General features: G+C 42.3%; 1 protein-coding gene across 3 annotated transcripts in view; it reads left to right on the top strand.

Annotated features, from left to right (window-relative positions):
• The first annotated feature begins 6 nt into the window (after nucleotides 1–6).
• LOC121672843 (tomoregulin-1-like) overlaps nucleotides 7–13,280 on the top strand; it is a 111,491-nt gene continuing 98,217 nt past the window's right edge. For all 3 annotated transcript variants that reach the window (XM_042045750.1, XM_042045751.1, XM_042045749.1), the window contains exon 1: nucleotides 7–307. In XM_042045750.1, coding sequence (XP_041901684.1) covers nucleotides 61–307 — 247 coding nt within the window. In that variant the 5' untranslated portion in view covers nucleotides 7–60. The remainder of the gene's footprint in view (nucleotides 308–13,280) is intronic.

Genomic DNA, 13,280 nt, shown 5'->3' with positions numbered 1-13,280 from the left:
GCGCTCCGGCGCGGCGGAGAAAGGAGGGTCCCGCCCGGGCGGCGCCGCGGGCTCCGGCTGATGCTGCGGGCCTGCCGCCGCCATCCCGCTGCCGCCGGCGCTGCTCCTCCGCCGCCCCTCGCCATGCTGGGAGAGAGCCCGGCCGCCGCCCGGCCGCTCCTGCGGGCGGGACCCCCGCTGGCGCTCTGCTACACCTCGGCCCTCCTGGTGCTCGCCCTCTCCGCGCTGCCCGCCGGCCGCGCCTCTCACCCCTTGCCCGGCTCCGAGTGCCAGGGCGGGGGCAAGGGGAAAGGCATCAACTGCTCAGGTAATGCCCCGCCGGCTCCCGCCCCGCGCTCGCCCCTGCGGGCGGCCCACGCGTGCACGTGGAGGGAGGGCTGAGCGCGGCCCCCCTGCTCCGCCCGGCCCGGCCCGGCGCGGCGCTGCGGGCGGCGGAAAACAAAGGAGCGGCGCCCGCCCCGGCCCCGGCTGCGGCGAGCCGGCTCCCCGGCCGGCGGGGAGATGCCCCTCTCCGGGGTGCGGGGAGCCCCTCTCCAAGGTCTCCCGGCTGAAGGGAAGGGCTTTGCCGCCGCCGCTCAGCTTTTGTTGTTCCCCGCTGCCCCCCGCCGCGGTGCCGGCAGGTGCGCGCCGGCCGCCCCGGGGCTGCCCGCATCCCGCCCCCTCCTCCGCCTTCCTCCCTCCCGCTGCCCCGTGCCCGTCCTGCCGCAAGCAGAGGGTGCGAACTGGGCGGCAGCCGTGAGCGCAGCCCCTGACGGCTCGCACGGGCTGTTTCTTGGGTCTCACTCTTGCTGTGAGCAGCCCAGAGCCGGGGTAGCCTCTCCGCCCGTCCTTCTGCCGCTGTTGTATAGATTCACTCTGGATGAGGTGTAGGCAGCAAAATACTCCGTGATGTGCTCAGAAAAAGCTTTTTTAGGGTTTTTTCCTGGTTTTGGTTGCACGACTTATACATAATATACATAATTATATGCTGGTATTGTAAGGTTACAATGTGGATGGATTGGTTAGGCTTGACAGCAGCACGTTTCCTTGTATCTTGAGGGATATGGTGGTTTTAAAGTAGAAGAAAGTAAATACGTACAATATAAAGTTTGCAGGTTTTTAGAAAGATTTGTATGCCTTCTAAAACTACTATTTAGAAAACGGAATTTTTTTTCTCTGAAAAATGGTTGTGCATGCCTCCTCCTGCCTTTTAAAAAGATAGGTTTATTCCACTGAACGAATCGCCAGCGAGAGCTGTGCAAAGTGCCTTCTCCAAGGTGATGAAGGTTTCTCGCCCTGTGCGCAGAGCCCCCCGCTCCCATTGTCTTCAGCGGGATTGGGAGGTAATTTACACGTTGGAAGGAACACTCAGTACCTTCCAGGGTAAGGTCCCTAAACTGTACAACAGATTTCAAGAAATGAGTGAACGGAAGAGTGATCTTCCTCCCAATTACATTTTAGAATACGGATAATGCTGCTAAAGCAGGCTATCAAATTCACAGACCAGCAAACTGTGGCAAAATGGTCTTGCAATACAATAAATCTGCTGCACGTTCTTGAAATGCTCCTCTTTTCTTCATTTTACCCAGTTCAGATATACACTGTGTTACTGTATGATACCACAACGCTACTGTTTTGCTGCTGCTGCCTGACTTTTCATTCTGTTTGTATGAATATGATGGTTATTTTTAAAGAGAGGTTAATAGGTTAATGTGTCACTGGCGTTAGCGGCTTACCCATCAGAGACATGTGGATCATTAGACCATGGCATGAGCATAAATCAGTGAGATTAAATATGGGGGGGGGCTGCTGAAATGTATGAGGAAGTTTCTAAGATGACGTGGAACACAAGGATATCATTATTTAGAAACCGTCACAGAAAGAGGGCTTTCCAGCCTGGAATTAGAAAACCGTATGGTATATTGACGGCATTCAGCATGATTCGGTTCTACTAAAAATAGGCACAAGCAAATGTATGTGCTATATACATACTTGTGGCAGGCACTCTTTTCAGGGTAACTCCAAAAATATGGAAGAAAAATTTTGTTTAAAAGGCAGTAGTCAGATTCTGCTATGTGTTAACTGTTTCATGGAAAATGGCAGGGTTTCAGTACTAAACTATTTTGAAAGAACTAACATCAACACACAATATCTGGGTCAGATTTTCCCCTCACTTACCTTTGCACAGCTTCATTAACTTTTACTGAAGGAGCTAGCCCCTGAAAAAGATGAGTTTCCTGTACTTACACCTGGGGCCAGATGTTGGCATTAGCACCCTTCTCAGTGGACCGCTACCACATACTTTGCTGTTTATACTGAAAGTTAAACTTGAGAACACTACGACTACTTCTTCAAATGACTGGACTCTCTAAATTGCTTTCCGTATTCAAAGAAGCAAAATGCTTCTCCTTTCTTCTTCTGTTTTGCAAGTTTAATATGTGCATCAGTCTGACCTGCTGCCCGAACAGGTTTTTTTGCACTTCTTGAGACGGTTCCTGGGCTTGTAACATTTTATCATCGTTAGATTATGTAGCTACCTTTATTTATTTGTTATTTCTTTTCAGAAATGCTGAAGTCCTCTCCTTTATTGCTGCAGAATATGCTGCTTAAGAAAGCGTTTGCTGTAACAAAAGAACATTGCAAGGTGGAGTACACAGGCAGACAACATGAACATTGAGATAGCTTTTTCAGCCTTGATTCTGCTCCTTTGGCAGAATCATTGCAGCTTGGTCTTTTGTTAAATTATGATATGATTGAATCATCCCTGGCCAGGGGAAGAAGATATGATAAAGTGATTAGAGCAGGAAACAGACAATTAAGACGTATCTCGAGTTAATTGACAATGTGGACTTGTGTGTGTTTGTTCATCTGTCAATCCATACTTTGCTAAGCTACTGAAATAAAATAACCCCATTTTACCCAGAATGGGGTAAAAACAAAATAGGTATTTCTTTCTGGAGAAGAGTCCTAGGCCAGTGTTTTGGAGATGTTATATTATTTCCAGTGCTACCTGTAGTCTTCTTCTGTAACATTCCCGATACTCCCTGACTGTCCGTGAGCCAGTGTTGTGATGCTTGCTGCTGTGCTCAGGCTCTGCTGTGCTCAGGCTCATCTGAGTAAGGGCTGTGAACTACAGGGGGTTATAGCATCCCCTGTGTAAAGGTAAGTACAACATGCAGTTACTTCCTGAGCTCTTAATCCGATGGTGCTCTCCAGAGACACAAACTGTGCATGGGCACCGTCAGCTTCAGTTTTAGTCCGGTTGAATCTGCGGTGTGAGATATGCTCCAGTCACCTGTTTGATCATAACTGACCAAATGCTGCAGATTTGGGTGGAAGGTACTCAGATTCAATGAGAGATACTGCTCAGTGCACTGGCATGGATGTGTACACCCGGGATTTTAATTAACAGGAATATGTTTGTGTTGGTAAGCCTTTCAGTGTGTAGTTCCCTCATGTGATAAAATAGGCTTGCTACGGACGATTCTATGCAACACCTATAAGCCCCATAGACTGTGTGCCACCCCTGCTTTTCTTAAGATCTCTCTAAGTGAAGTGAGTAAAGATAAGGTTGTTTCAGGATAGCTTATTGAGGATTGAATGAGCAAGATGAGATCCTGTTTAAATGCAAATATGGTGCATTTGTTTACATTACTTTCTTAGATGCCTTCATGTCTGTCCTCCAGATCCTGTAGAAGGGATCCCCCAGGCTTACTATTGTTGGACACCTGTTGTGTATGAGCTGTTGTATCTGTTTTTCCTTAGGATAAGATGGGGTCTAAAGCTACTCACATCTGGTATGTCTACACTTGAGATGAAGCCTTAAGTTTATTAGTGAGTTGGCCAAAATGATTTGCACTCTTTCTCACACCAAACTATTGCATTGTCTGAAGCTTGGACCCAGGCTGTCCCTGCTGTAAGAAGGGAGAGTGAACACAAGCATGTAGCTCCCTTGGCCCAGTCCACGTGGCAGATGTGAACATGGATTTTGGAGGATATAAACCTCAGGCACTGCTGGTCTCTGGAGCTCAGCCGTGGTTTCTGCCTGGGCTCAGTGGGGACTCTCTGAACCAGAATGAGATGTGGCCTCAAGACTGGCTTTCATCTCTGCTTATCAGCTAGAACAGACATACCCTTTGTTCTTTTTACTCAAATTAAGTGGATGAGGGGTTTTGTTCCATGTATCATTCTAAGTTACACAGGGCAAAACCAATTTGTGCTAAAGATATGCAGCCATGTTGGTGAGAACGTAAGAGGAAGGGATGGAAGAGAGATACAGGTTCAGGTAAATTATCGTATTTTAAGAATTACATGTCTTTTTATGTTTGCATAGATACACTTGATCTAGACAGGACTAGAATAATTGGTTATTTTATCTAAGATGCTATGAGTTATGTTCCTGTAAATGAATTATAACGGTCAAGCCAAATAAAATGTGATATGTGTTTGTGCCAATTGAACTTCTGAAGCAAATGATCTAAACTCAGTCAAGTTGCATTTCACTTTGAGAAACTATCATAAGGCATGAATATAAATCAGCTATAAGTAAAAAGTAAAAACAATTATTAAAAAGAGAAATTAAAACTTGGACAGTAGCATGCACATATTTGTTTCCCGTTAGTGTAATTGCCTAGACATGAAATGTCCTTGCAGTACAGATTCTTATGCTGATTAAAGAGCCGAAAGGTAATTAAAGTAGAATTGAAAGTGTCAGAATAGCAGAAAATCATCTTGTAACAGGTGTCACTCCATCATTGTCACTAGTGGGAACTGGTAGCGTGATGGAGCAATTGAGACTTGACTGAGGGGATTGGATTGAGTCCAATTTCGTTATTGTTTTTTTGAAAAGAGGAGAAAAGAATGTGTGTTTGTTGTGGAAAATACTGCTAAGGAAACATTCTTTCTGTACCAAGATCTCTCTGATAATTCTTCTAAGACAAAAACAAGAAATCTGATCCTTTTCTTCCTGTTGATGTAACGATAAGTATTTTATATTTTGTCAGTTTTCTTCTAGAGTTGAAGGTAGACTGGATAAAGGGGAGAGTTAAACTTACTTGGACTTGAAAAAGAAAGAAGCTGCAGCCTAGAGCTTTGGGTAGAGAGGTACAAATGCAGAGAATCCCACTGATATTGACAGGAGGCTGTACCCTTTTTCTATAAAGAGATTATCACATTCCACCATTGATCCATCAACTGAAAGGGCTTGTGACTTTTCCAGCCTGTGGTCAGACTTTGGCGAGTGTCCGCAAAGCAGACAGTGGCAATAGTTCCCAGGATAACAGTAGCTGTAACATTTGTGGAAGGAAAAATGCTGAGCACCAGGGATGTTGAAAAAGCATTATTCTTCTGACTCGAGACTCCTGCATATCCTCCTTGATAAGTCTTTACAGATGCTGTGGAACCAGAGTGGAGATAGAGGAATGGGGGTATGGAGGTGGAAGCCTGTCTTTTTCTAAACTGAGTGTAATATTCTGCAGAACCAAAGACCAAAGATATTCTTTATAGAATTACTCTTTTAAAAAATTGTTCAATCCCCAAAATAGCTTTAGATAATACAAAAATGATAATTCAACACTATGCTGTAAACTAAATAGTCCCTTCTAATTGCTGTAGTTTATTCCTAGCTCATCTTGAAATTCTAACAATTTAGAAATATGGAGAAATAGAGGAAGAAAAAGAGAGAGAGTGTGAGAGAGAGAGGAGCTGTATTTTGCAGAACTCAGAAGCGTGTAGAAAAGAGCTTTTTTCACTAAATCAGTTGACAATAAATTTTATTTTATGAAACCATTTCTTGGCAAAATGAGTCCTCTTTGCATGATATTTTTCTTCCACAAAAGGCTAAGAAGTTACAGAAAAAATCTGATTAGGAGTAAGTTCAGCAGTCAAAACTGTGATCTGATGAAATTAAAGTTTCCGGGAGAACCTGAAATCTGTTTATTTGTCTTGATGAACAGCTACAATGTCTCTTTGGTTCTAATTTAGTTCACAGATGGCTTCAAGGGGATGTGAAAGCAGAATTATTTAATCTTGTACTATTAGGACAGTATCTAGTGGTGCCATTAGTGGAGCCACTAAGTATCTGGGATTTATGGGTCATATGTTCTACTATTTATTTGTTTGTTTATTTTAATTGAGAAAAATTTCCAGGTCATTTTTTCTCTTCACGATTCTTGCCAGGGAGCTTCTGTGCTCTGTGGAGCAAGATGCCAGGGAAAGTCTTTGCTACAAGAGTAGCTGCAGGACTCCTGTTCTCTCGGATCTGGTTACATCCTCAGACCTGCCTGGCTGGGAGCTGGTAGACAGATCAGGTTCTGCATGCATTTGCATATCTATTGATGTGAATTTCTCCGTTTAGGAGAGCAATTTAATGTTACACTGATATCAGTGTTCAATTTCTTTTAAGTTGCTCTAAAGCTGCCTCGTTGGTCATAGTGCGGTTTGTGAGGAGGCAGTGTTTGACTAGCAAATCGGGATTTATTTTAGGATAATTTAAATTCTCATCATAGTAGATAATTTCTAAGGACTGGAAAGGCAGGACTTTTCTGATAATAGATTATGTATTACAGTAACAGTGTTTAAAGGATCTGGTTTAGAATAAAATTAAACCCTTGTAATACCTCTCTTTAGATTTCATATTATAAAAATAAATTTAGTTGCAGTTACAGTCTTGAAACACCCACACTATATAACCATGTTCAAGCTCTCATGATCACAGTTCAAAAAGAGCGGTAATTAAGACCAGCAGGAAAACATGTAAAAATTAAAGGGAAGAAAATCTGGAACAAGACAAAACTGTCAGTAATTTTTCTGAAGTGACGTGTCTTGGTCGCTCCTGGGTCCTTTCCACCCTTTTCTACCAGGCTGAGACCTCAGCATGCTCCTACGTGTCTTAAATAAGTGCAAAACTCTCTGTACTTTTGTAAGATGCACAGACCATCCCCTGGGGTGCAGCCAAAGAAGAGAACAGGTACAATGTCAACAAACAGAATGTTCAGGACACGAAATGGTACTTCTTAGGTCTTGTCTGGAGGCCAAAACCTCCTGAGATGTGGCTCTGCCTGGCTGCAAAGCTATAGGCAGCCTCATTCCAGTTGCCTGGCTTGCTGGCAGGCAACAGCCATGTTCCTCAAGGAAAGGCCCTGGGGCATCTCCTGTGCCTCACACCAGTCTCATGGGATCCATGTGGGAGCAGATGGGGTGAATGGGGGTGGTCAGGCAAGCCAGAGAGTAGGATTTGTGCGAACCCTGGCTAATCTACCCTTGATCACCATAGTGTGTTCGAGGTGAACACAAAATGCATGTCTTTAGGGGCTCCAATTGCTTTATCCCAGATCCAGCCCTGACTATTTCCCAGACTGGCACATTTCTACGCAGCTTCAGGAGTCAGACACATCAGTGTTCACCTGTGGGTGACAAAAAGATGCTGCTTTAGGGAGTGTTTTAACTGGTCCCAGTTATTAACTGATGAGAGCACTGCAGGCGGTGAGGGAAGAAGGGACACAGCTCCCCATGAAGACAAGCTGTCACATCTGCTTGTCTATGGCCGTAGAAAACCTCCCATAAACACACATATTTCAGCAGTGGGTGACAAAGTGTCCTGTTGCTTAAGCCTGAAGTGTATGGAGGAGGTTGTTGTACCTCACAAGAGTTTTGCTTTCTTTCTTTCCTATTCAGAGACACTTCACATATGACTACAAAGAATGAGTGTTAGGATAAACATCATTTGCAGAAGTGGCTGTATTTCTTCTAAAGTTTTAAACTGAACAAGAATCTTAACAAAAGCAACACAAAAGCTTGAGTTAAAGTTAAAGGTGTTTTTGCATGTGCAGAAAATGTTCAGAATAGTCTAGGCATTCAAAATGAATGAGTGCTTTTGAAAATACAAGTTTTAATCCTTGAGGGTGTCCATAAAACACATGAACAAGTTATAAAGTCTTTAGCTGATTGGTGGAGACAGCTAAAACACTGCTTTCAATAGGTATTTCCGTAGAAAGTTTGATAAAAAATTGTGGCTGGATAGAAGTTTGTTACTTTAAAAATTCAGGGAAGCATTGATCTAATGAAATGTTTACATTTTGCTAATTAGTATTGACTCTGATTGTGTGCTGCCTCTGCCTGATCCCTCTGTGAGAGACAGAGGTCAGTGTGTTGTGCCGAATGGGTTCTCCAGGGCAGCAAAGAGCAGCAAAAAATCCTTAGACTAAAGAAAGGGATGCCCTGCCCCCTCCCTGAGCGATATTGCCACATGCAATGGGCAGATGAACGGTTCTTTTCCTGAAGCACCATATCTCTCCCACAGCTTTTTCTTCGTCCTTCACCTCTCACAGAATTTTTCTGAGACAATTCTGTGAGGCAGAGTTCTTTTCACTGTCTTGATTGGAAGTATAATTTTATGGAAGTATCATTTCAGGGTTATAAAAGTGAAAATAAACCAGCCAGGCTCCCGTTGAGGTTATAGAATTGTTTTCTCATATTAAACATGGGTTGGGAAGGCAATTTATTTCATTGTATTTCTTCTCTGTTTTAACTGCAAAGGATGTCCTTTTCTTCACTTGTGCACGTGTTTACAACTACAAAGGATGTCTTTATGAAAATAGTTAAATGTGTTTGAAATGTGCAAAATTGGTTCTGTGCTGTAAGAAATACTCTTTTTCATGTGAGAAATAAGTGGCTATGCTAGGAATTAAACAAAAATTTTGGCTAGAAAACACAAAGAAGAGATACCTACTTTTTTTCTTTTTTTCTTTTCTTTTTTTTTTTTTTTTTTTTTTGTTAATGAGAAGAGGTTTATTGTTATCTCAGTGCTCTTTTTTCAAACCTGTTTCTGGAATATGGAACAGTTATCCAGGTGAGAGAACACAACCTCCACATTTGCAAGTGATATTCCTGCTGCTGACTGAACAAACAAAGAGGATCACTGCAACCAGGCTCCGAATTTGAGTGTTTTGGATGATTTATCTACCAGATGGTAAATGCAGTCCAATGTAAAAAATTAGTCTGAGAGCAGGGAATCAATCATTCAGCACACTGATCAGCAAAGGGATTTGGGTGTTACAGCAGAAAAATTAATGAGCTGGCAATCCACTGCAGAGCAGCATTAAGACAAAAGGTACTACACTGTAATAAAAGAGTCCTCACCCAGAAGACAAAAGAGATGAACATCCTGCTTTATTACACACTTGATAAACCCAATCTAAAGCAGTGTATTATATACCAACCCCCTTATATTATTCAAACATAATGACTCAAAAATTCAGTGTCAAAAGCTGGAGATCAGAGTTAATTTAGGAAAGTGAAGTTTTTCACTGATTTCACAGTTCTTTCCCAAATACATAGGCTTTTCTGTCATGGGAGTTACTTACTAGTATTCTGTATTATGCCAATAGATACTTCTGTGCTATTTAAAGTCACCCTACAGTGCATTCAGAATTACTTAATGAAAGATTATAAGATACCAATACTAGCTTTATGCCATAATTACATCTTTCTTTTAAAAGTCCTTAGTCTCTTTCAGTTAACTCAGGCTAGAAGAGATCAGAATAGCTTTACCACCAAAAGCTCTTCATGACTTTTCTCTGATTTTCCTTGTGAAGCATTGAGTCTATATCTAGAAAAGACTAAGAAAAGGTGGCTTCTGTGCTCATTTTCCACTTTTAAGGTGTTTTTGTTGTTTTGGGATTTTTTTATTGTAAGGACTAGGTGCAGGATAGGCTGTTTGGGAGATGACATACTGTACAAGCTGCTTCTGCAGGGAGGAAGGGCAGCAGCAAGGTCTGGCCGTGCTGGTGTGGGGGACACTTGACACAGGTGGAGAATCTGTCCATGGGTCCCCTCTCCAGCCTAAGGGATCAATGCATTTCTGTGACTGCAGGTAACTGAAAGAAATACGTTGGAAAATATCTCTTTTCTACTGTGGAAAGCAACCTGAACCTGCTGTTGCGTGTCCTCTGTGGGTAAATGCTATTATTTCTGAAAAGAGCTGAGGAGAAAGGAGACCTTTGTGCCATATTGTCCTCCAATTTTGGCCTTTTCTTATTTGGTTTGGTTTTGTTTATTTCTTGGGGGTGAGGATTGGTAGGTTGATAAACAGCTAGCAAAACACACAACAAAATTCTCATGTATATCGTGCGAATATAATACCCAAAATTGTCTTTCATTTTCTTAGTATTTCTTAGTATTTCTCCATGAATCACTTATAAAAAAAGATTTCTACAAACAGGGGAAGAGAGCTGATGGTCTGACTGCCTAAACAGTAGAGTAAAGCCCACTACCTAAGGAGTTTTTCTAGCATTGCTGACCACTCAGCAACGGGAACTCCCAGATCAGGGTCCCTGTGAAAACCAGATTTCTCTATGTACAGAGTGAGGAGTAAGAACCTGTAAATTTGAGTCTCATACAGCTCTACAGATTGGAGGTATAGAAGCCATGATATTCTATTGGCTTGCAGCCAGAGCTGTACCAAAGTCATGGGCTCAATTGCCTACATTTCTCCAAGCCACACTGATGTGTTTATATCCAGTTCAGCCTGGGTTTACTTGTGAGCTGTACCTCAGTCAGTGTTTGTGTACCCCAGGACTGAAATTGGCCTTTTATTCCATCTCAGAGGTGTGGGTGTGAGACAAAGGGCAGAATTCAGTCATGTGCATATTTACCTGGTTGGTTGGTTGGTTTTTTCCTGCTATATTTATGTGAAGATTTATGATGGCTACATTTTTTTCTGCCATTTGGGGTGTTCACAACACTGTTAGAGACAGCTGACCGAGGCTGTGAACTGAGTGTGGCTGTGGCCCTGCATTCAAAGAGAAAACACAGATTAAATTCAGACTAGCAGCGACACAAGCAGTGAGACGATGCAGAGCAGGGATGATAATGGGTCTGGTGCCCCTCCTCACTCCATGTCCCTGGCCTGACTGGCCATACTTGGGGGGAGGATAGGGTTCTGCTCCTTGCTCACTTGGCCAGCTGTCGGAGCACCTGGCAAAGTCAAGATGTCCTTTGCAGCATCTGGGCGAGGGCGGAATGACAGCAACAAGTCAGAGCTCCTTGATTCTCTGCTGTCCACCAGGTAGTAGTGGCTAATTTATGGCAATTAGGAAGTCTCCCTCAAGAGCTATAAGCTGACACCAGGCGTATTTTGACAGACTGTCCGCTAGCTGTGCTCCCTGGCCCTGGAGCCGCCGGGAAGACAACTCGTGAGCTCTCTAATCCAGCGTTACATTTGCCAAGGGAATCCCCGGTAGGCAACCGTGAATAATTTCCACCTGCTTCGAACTGCATGAGTGGCATGATGGGAACAGGGAGAGATGGATGAATATGTTGAAGAAGAGGTGGCCTCCTGTCTGTCCCTTAAATAAGGCTTGTTTCTGACTCTGAAATGCTGGGCGTCACAGGTCCAGTGGCTTTGTCTAGCTTGCCGGTGTGGTGGGCTACAGAGATGCCCTCAGCTCCAAGTGAGCTGGAGTTCCACCAGTTCTCCACAAACCTGGTGGCTCTTCCAGCCCTGTGCCAGCCACTGTTGCCAGAGGTGATGAAACAGGAGAGCATTCCTTGCTCTATGAATGCCATGCTGTAGCCCGACTATAAACTCCCAGCCCCTGAAAATCCTTTCCAGGCTGGCAGAGGGGCTTAGCAGGAGCTCTGGGAGTTGTGTTTCTCCTGGTGTCTCTGTATGGGTAAACGAGCAGACAGAGAGTAATTATTAACTATAGATTTATCTGACAAGAATGCATACAGGAGAAAAATGTTATTTTAGTAAGCTGAGCAGTGATTTGGTTTTTTGAAGCGTAATAGAGTTGTTAAAGATTGAAAGGAAGAGAACTGGCTGCTCAGGTTCCTCCTGGCTTCTGTAACTTACTGGAAATACCAGAACTCATTAAGAAACCTAAACGATCAACCAGGGGCTTGTTTGTTTGTTTTCTCCCTGTGACTTTTATGTGGCTGGTTATTTTGTTTCTTTTCCAGTGGTTTTCTGACTGTTTAATTACAGTTTTCAAAACTAGCCCTAAATAGCATAGTGTATGGGTGTTCAGAGGAGAGAGTTTCTGCAAATCTAATTATGCTCCAGCACCATTCATACTGCTAATGTTTCGGGGATATTACCCGGGAGTTAATTTATTTCCTTTTTCTGTGTACAAAATAGGAATCTAATATTACTTTACAAAAGCTTGTGTATCATAAGAATACACCACAATGATTTTTTAATTTATAGATCTGCTAAAGGATTTTTAATGAGACTGAACTGCAAGAGGAAACTGAGGTTTTCATATTAATTTGGAAACTAGGAGATTTAACTGTTACATTTTAATCTCTTACATGGAGAATACCCTCTTGTTAGAATTACCTTCTATTTAGTATTCTGAAAATGAAAAGGTACTTAGTCCTTTGAAATCAGTAACCATTTAAGATATTTTTATAAATTCTTGATTTTGATATAGACTGGCAGGGTCTGTGGTACATTTCCCTCTAATTAAGTTTTGAAATGTATCCCTCTTGTTTCCCTTTTAAAAATGTCTGTAGCTTTAGAACATGCAGCGTTGACACTAAAATCTTTCAGACCACAAATAACTGCAACTGCCTTTAATTTTTTTTTTTGTTGTTGGATAATTCACATGTTTAGGTAAGTCAATATTTCATTTCCTATATCTATTTAACTTCTGCAACTTACAAATAGCTATTTCTTTCTGTTCCTGTAAATAGAACATTCCCACAAAAGAGCTGTCATATATGCTGGCTGTCATGCTGACAGTGTGTCATCCCCATGGCTGGGGGAGATCTGCCATGGCATCGAGCCTCCTTGGTCACTATTTCTGCACTCAGGCCTATGCCCCATTTCTTTATGATTGATCCTGCTGTATACTATTTTCTTAACTCTGTCCTACCAAAGGAATTAAAAACCTTGTTTTACTATTTATTAAAATTTATAATTAATATCTATATCTTAATATTATTTTATAGAAATATATTAAAGAGAATAGATATTAGGGACATTATAATAAATATTTTTACAATAAATTTGCTGTTAAAAATTCTGTGTTCAGAAATTTCCCACCTCAGCAACATGATCAATAACATTTTTGGATGTATTTTCAAACATCTCTAAAATTACACGTGGGCCAGACTGAAAACTGATTTACACTTTTATTTTGGTGTTAATTAGACTTTAAGTCTGGGTGAAAACTTGGATTTTAGGGAAATAGTGGATTAGGGTACTTAGATTTTTTAAATAGATCTTGATATATTCAATGAACAGCTTCCACTGCAGTGAAATATTGCATCCCTGCTTGAATTGCTTTGAGGAAAAA

The sequence above is a fragment of the Corvus kubaryi genome, unplaced genomic scaffold (genome assembly GCF_017639235.1).
Source record: "Corvus kubaryi isolate FWS band 111438036 unplaced genomic scaffold, C.kubaryi_AGA036_p1.0 65000, whole genome shotgun sequence".
Classification (NCBI taxonomy): domain Eukaryota; kingdom Metazoa; phylum Chordata; class Aves; order Passeriformes; family Corvidae; genus Corvus; species Corvus kubaryi.
This window is presented reverse-complemented; position numbering and strand designations above follow the sequence as displayed.